The sequence below is a fragment of the Arachis hypogaea genome, chromosome 20 (assembly GCF_003086295.3).
Source record: "Arachis hypogaea cultivar Tifrunner chromosome 20, arahy.Tifrunner.gnm2.J5K5, whole genome shotgun sequence".
NCBI lineage: Eukaryota > Viridiplantae > Streptophyta > Magnoliopsida > Fabales > Fabaceae > Arachis > Arachis hypogaea.
In genome coordinates this window covers 25,465,471-25,487,618 of record NC_092055.1, presented here as the reverse complement: position 1 = coordinate 25,487,618, position 22,148 = coordinate 25,465,471, and the positions used below count along the sequence as shown (strand labels likewise).

Genomic DNA, 22,148 nt, shown 5'->3' with positions numbered 1-22,148 from the left:
CCCAAGAATTACCACTAAATGTCGGACATTATGACTCTAGTATCCTAGGAACTCAAACCACAAAATACACCATCAAATATGGACTCATCAGTGGTATCAAAAGACACTGCATCTCCAAGGTACTCGTAAGCAACTCGCAAATATAGTGAAAGAAGCTTGGCTCACTCAAGTGAAAGAATCAGTAATGTTCAAATTTATACTATTCCTAATCCTTTTCTTTCAGCAACACAGTAAATTCAGCAACAACAACCACAAAATAAATCAACAGCAACAACCACAAAATAAATCAACAGAAAATTTCAGATTAAACAACAATTTAGCAATCATTAACCACAACTTCAAATCCAAAATCAACAACAATAGAAATTAAAAAAATTGAAAAAAAATGATGTTTATGTTTTTCAAAAATAAAAAAAATAATAAAAAAGAAGAATGAAAATAGGAATAGAAAACTCGAAAGAGGGGTGGTGTTGCTGCCGTTTGTTGCCGTCGCGGTTGAGGAGAAGAGGAGAAAAAACGACAGTGCGGGAAGCTAGCGCTTTCGCAGCTGTGGTTGAGGATAGGAACAGATCGAGAGGGAGGGGAGCAGATCCCCTCACCACCAGAAGCTCGACGACGGTGATGGAGCTCGACGCCAAGAGAGTAGCTCCCACCTCAGTCGCGACGCGATGTTGGCGGCCGCACTGGAGTAGAAGACCCAAATTGGCGGCCTGAGCTGAAACGATGCCATTGAGGTCGATACCAACATGATTGTCATTGAGGACTAAAGAGGTGTGGAGATCGCAGAGGGAGTCGTCGTCGTAGGAGATGAGAAAGGCGAGGCCGACGCCAATGAAGGAAGGGTTGAGGTTGGAGATGGAGAGGGAGAATAAGGTGGAAAAGGAGGCAGGGGCGGAGGTGGTAGGGTGGCAAAAAGGGAAAGAAGAAGAATTGGGGTGGGGAGAGGAGAGTTCAAAGAGAGTGGTAGGAGGAAGGAAATGACGAAGAAAGAGAGTAAAAATTATTTTTATTATTTTTATTAATTGTTAAGTGTAATTTGGTTAAAAAATTAAAATTAAAATAAAAAATGACGATTTTATAACATTATCATTTTGTAACATTAAGGATGATTTGGCAATTAAAGTGTGTACCAATTAAAGTGAGATTTTGAATAATTCAAATGCATGCATTACACAGATTTTGACCACTTCTCTGGTTTTATTTTTGCATTTATTTAATCATTGTACTTTCCTTTCTTGTTTGTCAAATTAGGCGGGCTACATATTAAGTCTGATTGTTCTTTTCTTATTTGCTTTGACCAGAATTTTGAAATTTGGATTGAGTTGGTTTTTGTTTGGCACCAAATCTGCTCCAACACCTTTGGATATTGCTTCAATGCAATTCTTGCTTTATTTTCTTTCTTAAATGCTGCCAAGTCTGCAGTCCTAACTTGATGACATTGAAGCTGATTCTTTTCTTTTGTTTTTTATTTTTATTATGCAAATCTGTCACCCTAAACCACTACACACATGTTGAATAATAAGTCTTGCTCCAATCTGCGCTGCTAGATTGAACCACTTCTATACTACATATCGCTGTTCATACATTTCCTCATGTTGTAAAATTTGTGCATGTTGCTGGGGGCAAGGTACCTGAAGGCATGAACAAAATTTATGCTAGTTGAGGTGTTCTTTCGGTTAGTTGACTCAAGGCAAGCGTTTAGCTTGTCATCAAAATTTATGTCAGTCTTCAAATGTTGATAGTTGTTAGAAAATGAAAAGCAGCCCTGCAACATTATTATACTAAAATGGTAATGGCGGAAAAATAAATGTGGCCTATGACATGGTAAAAAAACAAAAATTTTAGGTGACAATAGAAGAGCATCAAGGGCTAGTGTTGATACATATGTTGAAGTGATCTTCGTGTTGATAATGAAACACTAGAAGTAAAACACTAGAATGTGTTTATGAATTTCAATATATGGGGCTGGACATCTATTTTGGACTATAGTTATGAACTACATGGTTAAAATTAGAAAAATATAACTAATTTAGGTGGTTTAGTCATTAGTTTATTGAGTTAATACTCAAAATCGTCCCTGAAAGATGCCTCGATCTCCATTTTGGTCCTCGAAAGATAAAATTAATCAAAATCGTCCCCGAAAGATACACGACTTGGTCACGTTAGTCCTTCCGTCAGTTGGGCGATGACGTGTCATGTTAAGTGCCACGTGGCACATGATGACGTGGCAGATGATGCCACGTGTCACGATATGATTGGTTGACGTGTCAGGTCAGTGACACGTGGCATGCCACGTGTCACTTGACATGTAAAAAAGTCATTTTTAATCAAAATAGTCCTTAAAAGTTCAGACGTAAGTCATTTTCATCCCTAAAATTTTAAAAAATAATCAAATTAGTCCATATATAATTTTTTTTATTTTTTTTATAATATTAAATTTGAAATATTTGTTAATACTACTAATTTTAATAGAAATGTAATTGACAAACAAAAAATTAGTAATAGTATCTTTTCTTCTTAAAAATTGTCAATAAAATTATCTCTCTCCTTTAAATCTTCTCAAAATCTCTCTTATTCTTTTCTATTCTAAAACATTTTTCTTACATTATCATATTTTGCTAGAATATATATATATATACTCAAAATTGAAATGTATGTATTTATTAACCTAAACAAAGTTATATGCTCAAAATCAAAATTTATATATTAAAAGAAAAATTATATAATCTATCTCAAACATATGAAACACACAAAATATTAAATATTTTTAACTATATGGAAGTACTAAAGAAAATATTAATTTGGTCATAATATATATTCGTTAACAGCGTTAATATCTTAGTTGTCAAATTATTTTGGTTTGAGTCAAATAGATCTATTAAGAGATCCAAATCTTTTTTTTTATTAAATATTTACAAGAAACAAATATAAAATAGCACAAATGAAATTATTAAACTAATTATGTGATTATCAAATCTAAATTTATAAATGATGTTATTCAAGGGTCGAAGGAGTGTCATTTTACTTTTTCTAAATAATGAATTTGAAAAGAAATTCAATTTTTCTTAGAACTTTCTAAATTTAATTAGTTTCAATTTATAATTCTGAAAGATTATATAATTTTTGTGTTTTATATGTTTGAGATAGATTATATAATTTTTCTTTTAATACATAAATTTTGATTTTAAGCATATAACTTTATTTAGGTTAAGAAATACATACATTTCAATTTTGAGAATATATATTCTAGCAAAATATGATAATGTAAGAAAAAGGTTTTAGAATAGAAAAGAATAAGAGAGATTTTGAGAAGATTTAAAGGAGAGAGATAATTTTATTGACAAAATTTTTAAGAAAAAAAGATACCATTACTAATTTTTTGTTTGTCAATTACATTTCTATTAAAATTAGTAGTATCAAAAAATATTTCAAATTTAATATTATCAAGAAAAAATAAAAAAAAATTATATAAGGACTAATTTGATTATTTTTTAAAATTTTAGGGATGAAAATGACTTACGTCTGAACTTTCAAGGACTATTTTGATTAAAAATAATTTTTTTACATGTCAAGTGACACGTGGCATGCCACGTGTCACTGACCTGACACGTGGCATGTCACGTGTCACTGATCTGACACGTCAGCCAATCATATTGTGACACGTGGCATCACTCGCCACGTCATCACCCAACTGACGGAAGGACTAACGTGACCAAGTCGTGTATCTTTCGGGGACAATTTTGATTAACTTTATTTTTCGAGGACCAAAATGGAGATCGGGGTATCTTTCAGGGACGATTTTGAGTATTAACTCTTAGTTTATTAGTTCGTCTAAATAAGTGTTGAAAGTTCAAATTTCGTCTTGTGCATATAATAATCCATTGACCAATAATAAATCTTTCAATGAAGTTCAAATTCACGACGGATTAATTTTTTATTTGACAGACTAAAAGCTATGATAAGAAAAAAAATTAGAGAAGCATAACACATTAGGAAGTTCCTCAATTTTTACATGAACTTGTACCTTCCCCTCTTTTATTTTCATTGTTTATTTTAATTCTTAGACTAAAGTATTAAGCATTATATTTAGGGAGCATCTCTCGTGGTCAAGGTTATGGCGCCCAAGAGTGAAGCGTGGTAATTGTTATTGGTCACCGCAGGACGGATTTGGAAATGTCTTGACAAAAAATGTGTATATCATGTGGGTAGGAATGGAAATAGGTTAGACTTTGTTTTTAATAGACTTGATTTATCATGTAGTTAATTGATTTGAGCTTAATTTATAATCTGTTATAGAATTTTTTTAAAATACCAAGTCTGATATGTTATTTAGATTGGACTGATGTGAAATCTGTTAAAAGGTCTGATAAATTTTTTTACAAAAATAAAAATATTATTTAAAAAATTATTTTTTAATAAACATATTTATATGTAATATATCATATTTAATATTTATAAAAAATTTTAAATTTTAAAGTATTTAAAATATATAAAACTATTTATAATTAAATATAATAAATTTAAAATATTTCATAATTTATCAAAAATAAAAAAATTATTTATATATATAATTATGTATTAACGAGCTTAGACAAGTCTAACAAACCAATAAAACTAATTAGTAAATTTGGGCGTGATCTATTAACATAATAAATCTTTTATAAAAATTTAAATCTGTACCTATTTTATAACAGGCCAAATCAAACTAAACATAAACCAAACTACAGATCACCTAGCCTTTTTTCACCCGTACATGTGCGCTGTTTATGAATGGAAAAAAGCTCTTATTAATTTATATGCAGTGGGTCGTACAAAAAACCAATAGTTGAATACCCATATTGTAAAATTCCATTAGGTATGAGATGTAGAGTAATTCAAAGTGCATGTTTATGTTCATGCTTGTTCGCTGAAAAAAAAATTATTATTTACAAAAAAATGAAAGATGATATTTTTTCTTATTCACTAATAAATCGACTAATTAAAATCATATTTTTATAATCAATTCGATCTTCCGATTGAATCGGAGGCGAACGTCTAGGAAAAGATCGTTTGAGTTTAAAAAAGAATCGCTTAGATTTATCCATGATTTATTTATTCCTATTCTGAAAATTCTATTTCTTAACAAAAGGGTTTTTTTATGTATACTTATACAATGTATTGACTTTTTTTTGGAAGTCTCATTTTTTTGTTATTAATTTATTTGAAGTTAATTATTTTTTGTTAAAAATTAAATAACTTGACAAATTTATAAGAATAATATCTTAAATTTTAAATATTATTCTTAGAAAAATATATTCTAATCCAAGAAACAATATTTAATTTAAAAATAACATGGGAGTTCTAATTTTTTTTATAATTTCATTTACATTTCCTTAATTCAGATATATTTCATTTAATAATACATCACAAAATACTTTCACTGTTTAGATATATGTCTTCTAACACTTCACATAGTATATCATCTCCAACCATTCTTTAATATTGGCATTTTAAAGTATTTTATGACAAAAAGATACATGTAACAAATTTTTTTTTTTATTATTATTATCCATTCTAATTTTTTTTTATGCCAAATATTAAAAAGCATTAATGTTTTTGAATTCTATTAGAAATCTATTATAAAAAAAAAATACTAATTTCACCTGAAATTCATGATTCAAAAGCATTTTTTGAGTCTTGACAATTAATTGAATTATTTAATTTCTCAAAAATTTCAAAAAAGAAAAACTTTTCTCTATCAATGATATAGAAAGTAAATTATTTCATATATATATATATAACTTGATAATAGTGCTAAGTGCTAACTTCGGACCCTGAAGACTATTTTTATTAGTAAAACATCAAAATTTCAGCTTCTTGCAGATTTTAAATGCCACTATCTGTTTATTTGGGTGTTATTATTTTTATAAAAGAGATTTTTTTTAAATTTTTTAACGTGTTCGACAAATTTTTAGTAATAAAAATAAAAATACTAAAAAAATAAAAAATATTTTTTTTGAGAAGATATAATTTACATCTTTTTTTAAAAGATCTTTTTTCTTTAAAAAAGATGTTTTTTACGTAATAAATAAATAAAAAAATATTTTTATATTGTTATACACAAACATAATTAATAGATAAAAAAATCTTTTTATATGAAATATCTAAACATAAAATTATTTTTACTTTTTTATAAAATTTAAAAAAAAAATAATTAAAAAAAATATTTTCTTAAAGCTCACCCAAACAAACTATCTATAGCTGATATTTAATCAGGAAAAAAAGGGGACACCAATGAAGTCCTATTGGAGGCAGTTGAATACATCAATACATACTCACTATCATAAGCAATACATTGTTCCAACATCAGGCATAAGCTACTCTACAACAATGACAGCAACGAACTAAAGAGGAAAAAAAAAAAATAGAAGATTAATCTACTATTTCAACTTCATATCGTAAAAAGATATTGATGCAGAGTAAAACTGCAGTTTTTTCATAAACTTATCAGAGACTAAAGTTTATCAAGATCCATTTTATTTCCACCTCACCCTCCAATAAATAATTGAAGCATCCGACCTTCATCATTATCAAATTTCAACCCGAATTAACACTTTCAATCATGTCTGAGAGCTAATTTACAGGTAAAATTACCAAACCTCCCCCTTAAAATTAACCATAGTTGTGGCCTAATTCGACTAAATTTGTGACAAAATAACTACAAGAATCAATCTTCATGTTAGCTTAATCAATATAAATAAGGAATTAGAACATGAGAATTCTATAGGATAGGTCCACAACCATAGCATTCGTAAATTCTCCTAAACCATTTGGAAGAATCGAACCACATATGGTCTTGTACAATAAAAAGACGAACAATCTCTGCAAGTCAAATTAAAAGTATACATAAAGGTTTTTACTCATCAAACGTATAAAATATAATGATCTAGAGCTTCTGGCATAACCACCGGACACCAAAGGTGTTTGGACTTTATTAGTCATGCTGAATTGTTGAGTTCACCAACTGTCCTTTGTAGTTTATGATCGTCGAAGCTCCCTTCATCACGTAGAAATGCTGTCCTGGCTGGTCCCACAATTTTGAGGCGAGATCTTTTTTCGTTATCCTGAGTTGGTCTCAAACCTGACTCTGATGGCTGCACAACAAGTAATGCAAAAATAAAATAGTAAATCCACAAGCAGAACATAAGGGATACAAAACCTATATTACATTGTTATTAACAAATTAAGAACCCAAAAGAGGTTGGACACTTTCATGAAAATTTCAATAATAATCCAAAGATGACCAAGTAGCATGCCTCCAAGATCTATACTTATCCAAGATACTAACAAAAAAACCAAAGAGCTCAACAAGAACAACGGGGCAAAGAGAGAAATGATGATAACATACCTTTGAATATAGCGCCTATTAACCCCTTCCTCCAAGCCGCTTCCGACACCTTGATAGCCGAATCCACGCACACAACTTTCTCCGATCTGCGCTTAACAGGTACGCCGCCAATGACTCACGACGCTTGTCCCGGATTTTACCTCCGATGACGACCGCGGGCCACAAAGTGAGACCAAGAGCCTTCAAGAAAAACCACTCAATTTGACTCACTAAACCTACATTCAACTAAATTCCCTGTTGAAACTCTAACTATATTTTTGAAATTTTTTTAATTTTCCTCAATAAATTTTTTTCCAAATCAAAATTTCAAATTTCTAATCACTTCCTCTATTACTATTATCAACTGTTATTAGTTTTACTGTCATTAGTGAATTTACCGTGTTTCATAATATAAGTCAACTACAAACTCCCACTACACGTGTCCACAAATCACATATCACATAGTCACCTTAGCCACTTTAAACACTTGGCCACTACAGAAGCTCCCATTTATTTATACCTTGCCTAATTGCCTGATCCTCTTTTTTTCTCTAACAGAAGCAAGAAGTCAAAATATTTTAACACTCATCCTATCATCCAGATGTATTTTCTGATTCCTGAAAATTAAGAGCGCAAAGTACTTAATAGAAGATTAGATCTTGAAATGCCTAATTGTTGTTGTTATTCGAACACAAATATTAGACAAGTACTAGAGAAGGAAGCCATTTAGTTTATATATTTTAATAGGGATGTTCGTGAATTGGATCTAATATGTATATCAACAAAGTTTATACGAATATGATCCGAAAATTTTAGATATGGATCCGATCACACAAATAAGATCGGATTGCGAATTTTGTGTAGGTATTCGCATATCTGCATATTCACAAAAATAAAAAAATAAATAAGTAAATATTCTTTCTATGTTTTATTTTAACTAATAATTATCATATATATTGTATTATTTTAATTTATTATTTAAGAAAAATATGTTCAATATTATTTTAAAAGTAAACATATTTTAAAAGAATAGAAAAAATGAATTTTATGATATTTTTAATAAAAATAAGTTTTTAAAAATATTTTTGCATTTTGCAAGTATATCCAATATTCGGTCCGATCCGATTCGTATATGTGCGGATCGGATCCAAACTTAAAAACTGCGGTTATTGGATCTTATCCGATTTGATGATTTTAGTGCGGATCGAATTAAAATTTTGACTATATCAAATTTAATCCGCGTTCACCCCTATATTTTAACGTAGCATTTTCGAATTTATTATTAGAAACAAAACAAAAACATTGATGGCGATGAATAAGAGAATAAAATCTGTTGAGAAGAATTGGCTTGAAAGATAATTAGAGAATAGTGTATTTGGAAGAATTAATAGTGTGCAAACAAGGATTCTCAGTGGAAAACAAAAATCAGAGTGAGGGTAGCTAAACTAAAAATTTGGATTGAAAATTTAGATCAAAAGAGTGAAAAAATGAGAACAAAAGAATGGTTTAAATTTTAAACAGTTTCAACAAAAAATAATATTAAGAAAATATAAGAAAAAGGCACGTTAATGAAAAAAAATAAAGAAGAGAGTTAGAAATGATCAGACTTATTTAAAAATATTAAGTGAAATGATTACTATAATAACATAAATTCATTTTTACATTATTAAATATAATTTGATAAAAAATTATATATATTTAATCATGTAACGTTATATTAATAAAAATAATTATTTAAATAAATATAATTAAATTATTATATAAAATATTTTATATAATTATATTTTTTAAAAAATATTTAAATGTAATGACTACTATAATAACATAAATTTATTTATGTATTGTTAAATTTAATTTTGATTCAAAAACAGTTTTATATATATTTAAAATATTAAAATTAATTATTAAAATAAATATATAATAAAAATAAATTAAATTTTAATTTTAATAATTAATTTTAATATATATATAATAAAATAATTATTTAAATAAAAATAATTAAATAATTATATAAAATATTTTATATTGTCTCTCAACTCTTCAAAATTAAAATCCGTATTATTATTATTATTGTGATTTTAGTTAGAAACACAGGAAAAAAGAAAGAAAGAAAGAAAGAAAGTAAAACTCCAAATAACTGTGAGGTTCATAACTCCACACACCATCAGAGACCAGATACCAATTCTTCTCCTGCCGGTAGCTGCTGTGTGCTCTTCTCTTCTCCCCAATCCATCTCACGCCTCCTCCCTTTTCTTTTGTCCTGAACGCGCCGCTACCTAAATCTTACGGCGGCCTATATCGCCGGCGACGCCGACGTACGCGTTCCATTTCCACGCCGCCTACATCAGCCTTAGGTCAGCCGGCATCCACCAGTAACTAACAAGGGCGGTCGTGTGTGCTCTCTGCCTCTCTCTTTTGACCGTTAACTTCAACTGCCGTTTCTTCCAATACCATGTCGTTTTATCGCGGACTGTCACGGATTTCGAGAAATCTCAGAGGCGGCGGTAGCTTCAATGGAAGTCGGTTCCGTAGTCTCCAATTTCTTGCTTCTCACGAACACCACTCATCTATGGGCTCTGCTGAAAAGGTAAATGTCTTCTCCCTGCTTTCAACCTTGCTTCGTGTTTGTAATTAGGATCTAAAAGTAGTTAATTCCTTTTAATCAACTCATTGGAACGATTGGAGCCACGAGTAAATTTGGAATCGGTTTATGTTTTCTGAATTTTCTATTACTATCAATAAGCATAATCATAGTGCTTCCACAATGTTTGGTTTCAAAATCGCAATACTCTAATGATTAAATTATTACTTCCAATATAAGATGGATTAGGCACTTCATACCTAGATGATTATTGTAGGTTCATATTTGTTCACTAGTTTGAAATTGATATGAAGCAAATCATGAATAGTGGTTCTTGCTACAGGAGTCAGGGTAAGTGGCGGGTTAGACCAATGAATTTGTTTAATGCTTCTTTTTAAATTGTGAAGTAAGGGGAAATGATTGCGATTTAAAGAAAAAATGAATACCTAGCTGAAAATAGTTATGTTAACGAGAAGGAATTTTGAATTTACCAATTATGGAGATTTATTTTCAGTGGTTACAGTTTGTGCTAGTTTTAGAATATTATGGCTGAGGAAGATTGATGCTATTGAAACTTGGTTGATTAACAGAGTAATTGGAGAAATCTACTTTACTAATGCTTTAATTGTGAGATGCAGGTCAGAAGTTTTGTTTTTACAAAGGGTCTGCCAGCATTGCATAGTAGCAGATATAAAATCCATCAACAAAGCCACTCCATTTCTGAGGTTAGTTAATTTATGCACACTGCTATACTGCTCTGAATCCCATTTCTTATAGTTTTAAAGCTATATATATTTCACTTTCTTTACATAGAAGCTTCTACATTGCAGAACAGAATTCAAAAAATCTGTTTGAGTTGCTACATTATTTATAAATTTCACTGTTAGGATATCCATAACTGTAGATGTTCTCCAGAGAAGCTTAAACTAGTTCGACTAGTAGAGATTAACTTATTCATCATACCTTTTAAGAATTTAATTGGGAATGTCTCTTCAATCTTACATTTCTCAATGATTTTCACATTCCTAATCTTCTATTGAGACATATGTACTGTTGTTACTTGTCAGGATGAACTTGATCCATTTTCCATGGTTGCTGATGAACTCTCACTTGTTGCTAACAACTTGCGAGCGATGGTAGTTGCTGAGGTATTAAGTTTGTAAGTTTTTTATTTACTTTTAATGCAAATGCTTGGAAGTAACAAAAAATTTCAAAACTTATTTCTGTTTAAAGTCAGGTGTAGCTCATGGTGAAATTGAATATGACAGGTTCCTAAGCTTGCCTCAAGTGCTGAATACTTCTTCAGAATGGGGGTGGAAGGAAAAAGATTTCGTCCAACTGTAAGAATAGTTTTAATTGTAATCTGATCTAATGGTTATTCTCTTATCCAAAAATGTTTTCTTCTATGTTTTATAATATTGGAATTTGGAAATATTTGGGAAACCTAAATGTTCAGACTGTGCGATGGACAAGGGTTTTACAAACTAAAGCTCCAATTTTTCCTTGTTTTAGTATTTCTAAGTATCAAGATGCATTATTGCCATATTTTACTTTATCAATTTTATGTGGAAAGTGGATTTGGCATCAACATGTTTCTGTTGTCCTTATGCTTTCATATACAGGGTATGGTTGATGTATGTATATCTCTGCAGGTTTTATTGTTGATGTCAACAGCATTAAATCTATCAACACCCAAGCCACCTCATCATTTCGACCAAGGAGGCAGTGTTGCGACAGATCTACGCACAAGACAGCAATGCATAGCTGAAATAACAGAGATGATCCATGTGAGTCCTTCAGAAAATGTGCTGTATTAAATAAATGATACTTTCTTGACAGTGTTGATTCTCTTATGAATAAATAGAACTTACATGGTAGTTGGTTATTGATCTATATTTTTTCTTTGGCTTATGATTGTATGATGGAATTCCTATGAAATATAAAATAGATAAATCTGAACTTATTAAGCTCATTAATTTGTAGTCAGAATTGGAAGAAGAAATGTCTTATACTTAAGTCTGCACAAAGCATGGAATTGTGTTTATGATCTCTGCCCGCAGGTTACAGTTGTTTTAAGGGAAAATTCCTTTTTTTAGGCTGAGCGCGAGATAATTTTATAAATGTGTTCTAGGTTTAGCCATGTGTGGAAAGTATTGAAAGATAACTGTGACCATAAGATAATGCATAAACAACAAGAAAAACAACTCAGCCTTTTTTTTCCCCACAAGGTCGAGTTGGCTATATGGATTACACAATACCATAGTGTTTTGTTGTGAACCATATATCAATTTACACCATTTATAATCTAATTATCTTTTAATAATTTCACCACAGTTAGGTCTTCCTCCTCTTTCATCCATCCAGTCTCCTCTTTCTGGTATCTGTAGGTCTCCTTTGCACATATCCAAATCACCTAAGCGGAGATTGTACCATCTTTTTAACAATATGTGCAACCCCAACTTTTTTATCATGCATTCATTCCAAATCTTATCTCTTCTAGTATGCCCACCCAGGCACACATCCAATGCAACATCCTCATCTCTATCACATAGCTACTGTGTAGTTTATTTTCTTGTTCAATTTTTACCGAACAATCTTAACTCCCATATAGCAATGAGTAGACAGTTGTGGAGTAAAATCTATCCTTAAGCTTTAGTGGGAATTTTTTATTTTTTTTAAAAGAAATAATCTCAAACAACTTTGATAGCACACCTCCATTTTGTCCATCCAGCATGAATTTTATTTTATTTACATCTCCATCCATTTTGGTTTAATCACTATATCCATTAATTACTGTTTTTTTAATATCTATAGCAAAAACTTTTCATTCAAGCCATACATGATCATGTTTCCTGGTCTTTCTATTTTCCCTTAATAAGACAATAAAATTACCTTTTGTGGACTTCTGTCTACTAAAATAGCTGCCTCCTGCCGCCTCTACTATTGAATGAGTTAGTGTTGCTTAAGTCTTTAGGGAGAGCACCCAGTGATATTAACTAGTTGTTTTGTTGCAATTTGACTCTGTCTTTTGCTTGTTTTATTTATTCGTAATGTTAAGTTATTTATTTGTTTTGGGAGTTGGGGGTGGATTTCTGCCAAACTAATGGTGTTATAATTTGCCACAGGTGGCTAGTCTTCTTCATGATGATGTTCTGGATGATGCAGACACCAGGCGTGGTATTGGTTCATTAAATTTTGTAATGGGCAATAAGGTATATTAAGTTGTGTTCATATTACCTACTTAGTATTTTCGATCTGTTCTCAAATGTTTAATGATATTTCCATAGTTGATACAACTTTTCTGAGATGGTTGCTTTTCTATATTCTTTTTAGGGGAAACTACCAAAATTTCTCCCCATTTTTGAAAGCACTAACAAAAATACCCTCCACCTTTGATAATGACAAAAATATCCTCAAAATGTTATAAAACGCGACAAAATAACCAAAAAGAATATTATTTTTTTATAAGTGGCAAACGACTTTTATATTTGGCAAACCGCTTATGGATTTGAACCAAAATTTTGTATGAATTTTCGGATAAATTATTTATAAAGTACATACAAAAAAGGTATCAAAATTCAATCTCTAGATTTTTTTTTCATTTTTTTAAAGTACTGTTGGCCATTAACAAAAAAAAAATCGCAAAAAAATCTACATAGCATAAAATCTCCAAATTTTAAGGATAAAAATGTTTCGTGTTTCTAATCATCCTTGCAAAAACTGCATCAAAATCTGATCTCTAATGCACATTTTGAGAATATATATTTAACCGTAGGTATTTTTGTTGCGTTTTAAAGTATTTTGAGGACATTTTTAACGTTAACTAAAGTAAGAGGTGTAATTGTCAGCGTTTTCAAAATTCGGGGCGATTTTGGTAGTTTACCCTTCTTTTTGTAACTTTTGATGCAGTTGGCAGTGTTGGCTGGGGATTTTTTGCTTTCTAGGGCTTGTGTTGCTTTGGCTTCTCTGCAAAACACAGAGGTAAGACCCAAGGCATGTGGCTGATATTTTGTATAGTAAAAATATAAAGATGAGAAAAATAGTTATGGACTTAACACCTTATATTTACCTAAGGACTGTACTTCTGCAGGTTGTATCTTTGTTGGCAAAAGTTGTAGAACATCTTGTAACAGGAGAGACCATGCAAATGAGTACGACAGCAGATCAGCGGTGTAGGTATGTGTTATATTTGTGACGACTATGCTTCTATGGTCTCTGTACACAGGACCTGTACGTGGGAAGTTTATATTCATTCTACATAATTTGTACCACTATATCTGAATTACTTATGGTTTGTGTTAAAACTTCCCAATGTAATTATTAGTTAGTTAGATAGATAGTAAAGTTTATTTGATTTTCTCTTGCACGAATACATAATTAGGGGCAAGTCTTGGACGCATTTGTTGGATTTCTAACAATCGTTTATATTTTCAGTATGGAGTATTATATGCAGAAGACATATTACAAGACAGCATCATTGATTTCAAATAGTTGCAAGGCAATAGCCATCCTAGCTGGCCAAACAGCAGAAGTTGCAATGCTTGCTTTTGACTATGGAAAAAATCTGGTTTGTATACTTGGGTTTTCATTTTTAAGTACATGTTACACTTTTAAATACCGAGTCTTTACAGAAAGAAAGATATTGCATTTAGCCTTTAACGTGTGCCCTTCATTTTATCTGGCATCGGAGCAACATTTCAGCTGATATCTTTTTATATACCAGTTCTTGTTTATTGTGAATGTTTGTGAATTTATTTTTTTTCTGGACAGCACATTCTGACCCCCCTTTCCTCTTTTGTAGGGATTGGCGTTTCAGTTGATAGATGATGTGCTTGATTTCACAGGCACATCGGCTTCCCTTGGAAAGGGTTCTTTGTCAGACATTCGCCATGTACTTTCAAATACTTCTGATTCTTCATTAGTCCTCAGTTTTTATCTCCAATGTAGTTTAAAATATTTTGATGAAAGCATATGAATCCACAATTTGATCATTTTGTCAAATGCATTATCCATGTCCATTCTTGTTTCTCATGACTTGATTTCTGCCTTTCTTCGATACTGAGTTCTTGACCCACTATTTATCCAATTTGGTAGGGAATTGTAACTGCTCCAATATTGTTTGCAATGGAGGAGTTCCCTCAGCTGCGTGCAGTTGTTGATAAGGGCTTTGACAACCCTGACAATGTTGATATTGTAAGTTAATGTGACTGATTTCATCAATATTTTCTCCCTTTGGAAAGTAATAACTAATAACTACCCTGTATTAAGACAAAGCTCAATTTTGATAGTATCTCCATTGGAATAACGTGTAAATATTAAATAATCCTCTGGGCTTAGAAGCATGAAAAATACTTGTGCCTATTTTGTCTTATGGTTAAAATTTTAATTAATTTAAGTAAGAATTGGGATGGAAATGGATGAAAAGTTTTGATAGCTTAATGAGTTAATGTCAAGGATCAACTCTCCCCAAGCTTAACGTATTGCATATGTCCAACTGCCTAGAAAGAACATTTATTTGATAGGTGTTAGTGTCAGCCACTCAAAGACCCCTGTATGCTAACACATGGCACATGCATCCATTATCAAATATCTGATATACCATAATCATTTATGATGAACAAGTGTTCATATTATACTTCTCAATACAACTTACAACTTTAGGCTGAATAGATTATTATTAAGTACCAGGAAGCCTCCAACTATCATATAACGTAACTTAGTAAGAGCAAGTATGCATGTGACATATACCAAGATTCTTGGCCTCCCAAAATGTTTCAGATGTATTGAGCTGTAGCAAGTTCTGCTATGGCATTGAGTATAATTTGTAGTCGTTAATTTGAAGTTCATTTCATTCTTTCTGTGATCATGATATCATGTTTTTGCATCATGCGGGTTGACGTGCGGGCTTGTCATTTTAGCAACAAATATATTAGGGTTATCTTGGAAAGTTCATAGTTATGTATTGTAATTTCCTTTTTTTATTTTCCCGCTAACATGTTTAATGTATATTTGTATATTTGCAAATATAGGCTCTTGAGTACCTTGGAAAGAGCAGAGGTATACAAAGGACAAAAGACCTGGCCATAATGCATGCTAATCTTGCAGCAGCAGCAATTGATTCCTTACCAGACAGTGATGATGAGGAAGTGAAAAAATCAAGGAGAGCCCTTGTACATCTTACTCAGAGAGTCATTACAAGAACCAAATAAAATGAGAACATTCAGGAATTTTAACAATTATTCTGTTCCAATTTTTCAAATTTCTATACTTGTTCCCCCAAAATTGAGGGGAAATAATTTGTTTTAGGACCAATTTTGTTATTCATAATGTTCCTTAGGTTTAATTCTTTTTTAAGGCTTGATAGTTTCCCTCTATTTTTAAATAGGCCTTTATAATTTTAAAAAATTTTGTAATCAGAAACTCCTATAGTGAATAAAATATTGTAATCAAAGTCCCTTCAACCAAATGATTGGTATGAATAATGTCACTTCAACTTCTAACATCTTTTGCTCTATCAAATGTCGGAAATTATATTGTGTTGGTGGGAATTATGTTTTCCCACAAAATTATGCATTTTAGTGTTTCACATGTATAGGGTACTGCAGGAATAGAAATTACTATTTCACCTTTTCAATTTTTTAATTTTCAAAAAATAAAAATTAGTCATGATGAAATTGCTCCTCACGATTTAGATTTATCCCTTATTCTGGAAAAAGTTCAGAAAAACCCCAATATTTTTGTATTTCACACAAAACTCCCGGTATAAAAAAAAATAGTGAATATCTAACTTGGTTCTTCACAATTTTTTTGAAGGACAACAAGGCCCATAAAAAAAATTTACTTTTCGACCTCTGATATTTTTTTTCGTGAGACAAATTAGTCTTTCTATTAAAAATCTATCTCTGGAGTTAATGGAATGTAAATACGTGACATGTTAAGATGGTGATGTGCCCATTAAGTGCCAGCTTGGATTGGCATATTAATGAATCACCCAATCCGACCCTTGACAATTTTTAAAAAATATAACTTTGTCTCTTTCAAATGTAGAGAACATAAGCAAACCCTAAGTGTCTCTTCCTCCTTGTATAGAACCCTAAGTGTCTCTTTCTCCTTGTGTAGAACCCTAACGATTACGGTGCTACCACCATGAGCCATGGAGATCATTTTTCACAAACTAGGAGTCACACTCTACGTGATTATATTGTTGGCGGAGACAGTAGGAGCTGCACCTTTTCTTCTGGGAGTGTTGGGCAGCCAAGAAAGAAGAAATTCATGTCTTCAAAATGTCACCTGGACACCTACGCAATTCTCTTCCAATCTTGCACAAAACTTAACCCAAATAGGTTCTCCTGAGATGCCCTAATTATAATGCAAGTATTGATTTATAATTTTTGCATGAATTTGATTTTTTTTTTGTATATTTTTTAAATCTAAAGAAGTTATATAATTTTATATTTTTACAATCAAAATTTTTAATTTTCAGGCATCCGTTCCACATTACAAGTATTTCAAGTGGCTAGATGTATTAGTTGAAAAAACTACTGATGAGAACATTATTTTTAAGAATGCTATTTTAATGGAAAGAAAATTGAAGGAAGTAGAACATAGAGTAAAGGAGTTAGAGATGGAATCAGATTTGAAAATTCAAAACGAAATTGAATCCCAAAGTAGTAAATATTATCTCAAATGTTTTAGGCTTATAATTTTGGGTTTAATTAGTATCATACTTGCATTAGCCTTTAGGACATGCCCTAAGTAGTTATCATAACTTTATTTTTGGCATTTTGTGGTAATTATGTTGCTGCGTAATGCTTTTCAGATGTAACTAAACTTATGTAAGGTTATATTTTATGTTAATGAATTTGAAATCATTTTAATCTAAAATCATAGTGTTGAAAGAAATTACATTATACTACAAATGTGTAATCACATCTTCTGATGGATAAATATATAAAAATCTAGGTTGAGGTATGGTCCACATCATTGCAGTAGAATTCGGATTGCTCCTTAACAGCTCACTCAAGTAGTCTTGTATTTTACTGTATTATTCTCCTTCTTTTCCAATTACTTGTTCCCTTGCACTCTTGCAGCCTTCAAGACTTTTGTGATCATCTCGTCATGCAGTTGCACGTTATACTCTTGAACCATATGCACCTTAGCCTCTCTGGTTATCAAGTCTGGCCGAATTTTCAAAACCTTAACCAACTTTCTTGCAACTCACTTGCAATCGGCCTGATTAGAACCAAATTCCCTCCCACACGTATGGTTATTTACAAAAATTTTGATCTGATAGCAACAATCTCTAAAATTATATGAGGTATAGATTAACCACAGACATCCTTCTTCAGCACACGTCGTCCTAATTCTTTCTGATTCGTTCTCTCATAGACAAAATAATTCTTCAAGCACTCCTTGAACTCGGCCATTGTGTCAAACTCCATACCCAACTCAAAGTACACTTTTTTATAGCCATAACCGATTTCGTGCTCTAGCCATTTGTGTTTATTACCTCCCTCATCATCTGATGAAGCAGGGAAGGCAAATACTTCACTCATAAACATACTAGGGCACGGATTCAGTACACGGAAGGAGTTTGCGCACCGAAATGCCAAAATGCTGTTTGGCGCACTAATAAGCTAAAATGTATCAAAATCAAAATATATATTTTTGTGGGGTCTTCTTCATAATTACACATAAAATAGGGGTAATTTCTTTTAATTTTTTTTAAACGAATATATTTCACTTCATTGTTAAAAGCCGTCTCCTCTTTCAGGTTCTCTTCCTCTCCTTCCTTTGTCGTCCCCTTCCATTATCTCCACCGCCAACAACGACAGAAAAAAAGAGCTAAAGCTCCACCATTCAACACTGTGAATCTCGGTGCTTCCTTGTGTAGAACCAGAAAAGCACCATGACCAATGATCCTATTAGCATTGAAACACCTTTATACACAGTACCAAAAGTACCATGACCAATGATCCTATTAGCATTGAAATACTTAGTAGCAACCTTCAACTCCTTATAACTAAACTGTTTAGGCATCTTAATAATCTCAGAACCAAGTGTATCCATTTCTTAACACGCTTGAATTTCTTAGAATAAACCCAAATTAAAGCACCAGCAAATAAAGCAAGAACAAAAGCACAGGCAGTAACAACACCGGCAACCGCACCCAAATTTTCTTTACACAAACCATTGTGACAAGAAGACGACTTACTCTCCTTTTGTGCCACTGAAGGCGCAATTGATGGCAGTGGCGACAACGACGATGAAGAACCAGCTGAATTAGCCCCCGGATTCATCAGAGTAACCGCCGGCGGTGGCGCCGCCGCCACCCCCGCCGACGACAACGGAAAGAAAGAGCTAAAGCTCCACCATTCGATTTCTTCCCGTTGTTCAAGTGAGCGTCGCCGAGGAGCTTGAGAGAATTGAGCCTTAAGGTTCCAAAGTCAAACTGAATTAATTTAAATATTTGATTTTTTAATTTTTTTTAATATAATACCACAAAATATTTTAAATTTAACAATAATAACTATCATAAAACTAATATTATAAAGTTACCTCACTGACACAAAAGTAAACTAAAATATTACTAGCCAATCATATGAAATTAGATTCAGACAAATTTCTACCATTAGATTAAAAAGCATATATAATCCAATGACTCCTTATCAACAAGCGCACCGGTCAGCCAAAACTAAATGATATGCACATTGGTAAGTCAAACACACACGGCACATGGAATCCGTGCCCAACATACTACTTCACTTCTTCAGAATCAACCTCTTCTATAATGGGCTCAACACCCTTAGTGTGACTTGACCCACTTTTATCTTACCTAGAATTGAGTTGAACCTTACAACCATTATGTCCAGGTGTTGTCTACCTATATTGTCTCTTGAACCAACTCCAACATCACCCCCTCCACTAGGACTAAAGTTGGGCCTTGTACGTTTCTTTCTCTTCCTAACATATTTTCTTGAATCAACCTTTTTCTTGTCCGTGTTCACATTTCTAGTAGCCTTCTAATCAACACTACCCTTCTCATTACCACAATCATCTTTTCCCTTTGCTAAATTGTTAACCTTCTTCTTTTTAGTAAACGTCCTTAGCTTTACTCTGCCTTCATCACTATCAATGTCACTACTCTCATTGTATGCATCTGAAGGAAGCTTGTATGCCTCATCTTCGAAACTCCCGTCATCATTATCAAATGAGGATAAGGAGGAAGAATCATTAACTTGACCGGAAACCTGACCTAAATCCTCGTTAACATAACAAAGCTCACTAATTGGGTTTTCAAAGTATAAATTAAAATCTAGACAGTCATTCGCTAATAAATTATTTCTCAAATCATTTATCTCAGAATCTTCCTTAATCACATGAAGTCCAAGTTTTAAATTACGAACTGTGGGTTCTAGTCAGTACATTGCAACATAATCAGTATATCCTAAACTCTTTAGTAGTTCTTCTAGATAAAAAAAAGTTCACTAAATCTAAATCCATTGGAAGAAATTTATGTACATTTTCATCCAAATACTGCAACACCTCATTACTATCTTTCCCAAGTCTCTCACCATGATTAAATACAGGCACTGTAAAGTTAGACATTTGTAGCAGTAAAAAAAAACAAATTCAACACCAATAACAATAGTTAATACATTTTAAAATAGTTTCATAATAACACTACTAAAGACTAAAAGCTTAATAACATAATAACAATAATACTTTAATATAATGGAAATGTTCTAAATTGATTAAAAAAAGAGAAAAAAATATCTTCACCTCCAAATATAATTAATATAAACAATATTAATATTGGTGTCTTTCTTGTGATACATTGTCTCTTTGTTCCGTTATTGTGATTCCAATGACCTAAGCCATATTCTAATTCAGCCCATCATGCAAAATCTAATTATAAACTAACTCTAAATCACAGGATTCAAAAAAATATTCAACGGAGAGAAGATTAAAAGCAAATTCAACATGATTATACATGTTACAACCCAGCCCAACTGGCCAACACGACTGGCACGCGTCTTTGTCGAATCCGGACAATCGCTCTGTGGGGCACCACGCACCTGGACCTTGACCCGAGCATCTCGTCACCTAGGAGCCAGCTCGCCTGGCGATAGCTAGCAAAAGGAAACTTCGCGGAAGGTGGGTCTTTTGTCCATGAAGGGCCCACCTCTGACACAGTATATATAGGGAGGGTCCTACCCCTCTCCAGAGGTACGTCATCACTACTTTTCCTCCTTACCACCTGCGCACCATATTGACTTGAGCGTCGGAGTGTCCTTACAGGTGGCACCCCCCTCAACTCACGAAGAACCCGGAAAGTCGGCCGCTTACGCTGTTCGTTCCCAGGATCCAGGCCGAGGCAGGGATCCATCTTCACACCCAATCAGTAATCCTAAATCGTCCGGTAACTGACCTACCGAACATTGGCGCCGTTTGTGGGACCTTGCCGATATGGACTTTGTTTTGGTTCGTGGTGGGGCTGACGGCGGAGCTGGGCCCCGCGGGAAGTAAATGGATCCCAGAGGCAGTAGGGTAGCCGCCGGAGCTCCCGCTCGCGAAGGCACCAGATCCCCCCCACGGCAACCCGAGGGACGACCCTTTGGAGGAACAGGCAGTGACAGCTAGGGGTGGCAAGCGGGGAAGCCCGCCCCGCCCCGCCAGAAGCCCGCCCTTTGGCGGGCTGGCCCGCCCCACCCTGCCTAGTGAGGCGGTCCCAAAATTCCAGCCCGCCCCACCTAACGGCGGGCTGACGGGCCGGCGGGTTAAGCCTGCCAAATATTCTCTTTTTTTTTAACTTTTAACTATTAAATAATATATATAAAGATATAAAAAAATCTCTTCTATTTTTTACTTTTAACTATTATAATTTCTAAAGGCATAAAAAATTATATTTTTTATATTCATAAACAATAAAATTTTTGTAATTTTAAATATCTAATAAACATAATTATAAACCAATTTTCCATCCAAAACATAAGTATAAATATTCTCTCCAAAATAAAATAAACACAATTTAAAACATAATTATAAATATTGTCTCCAAAGTAACATAAACATAATCCAAACCACTTAATTTTTATCTTCATACTCTTGTAAGTTAGGTTGGGAGAAGTTAGGTTTTGGCAAAAAAATTGTAAAAATACCCCCTCACTAAAAAAACACTAAGCCTAGCGGGGAAGCCCG

General features: G+C 32.6%; 1 protein-coding gene and 1 long non-coding RNA gene across 2 annotated transcripts; one reads left to right on the top strand and one right to left on the bottom strand.

Moving 5' to 3' along the window:
* Nucleotides 1-6,712: 6,712 nt before the first annotated feature.
* On the bottom strand, nt 6,713-7,906 carry LOC140182530 (uncharacterized). The gene is made up of 2 exons (XR_011878289.1): nt 7,388-7,906; nt 6,713-7,133 (listed from the first exon to the last, which is right to left on the bottom strand). It is a non-coding gene; the product is annotated as an uncharacterized lncRNA (long non-coding RNA).
* Nucleotides 7,907-9,417: 1,511 nt separating this feature from the next.
* On the top strand, nt 9,418-16,413 carry LOC112784083 (solanesyl diphosphate synthase 3, chloroplastic/mitochondrial). The gene is made up of 12 exons (XM_025827196.3): nt 9,418-9,953; nt 10,586-10,672; nt 11,015-11,095; nt 11,216-11,287; nt 11,600-11,734; nt 13,073-13,159; nt 13,857-13,928; nt 14,038-14,123; nt 14,382-14,514; nt 14,749-14,838; nt 15,042-15,140; nt 15,977-16,413. The coding sequence occupies exons 1-12, from the start codon at nt 9,819-9,821 to the stop codon at nt 16,154-16,156; spliced, it is 1,257 nt and encodes a 418-aa protein (XP_025682981.1). The 5' UTR covers nt 9,418-9,818; the 3' UTR covers nt 16,157-16,413.
* Nucleotides 16,414-22,148: the final 5,735 nt, after the last annotated feature.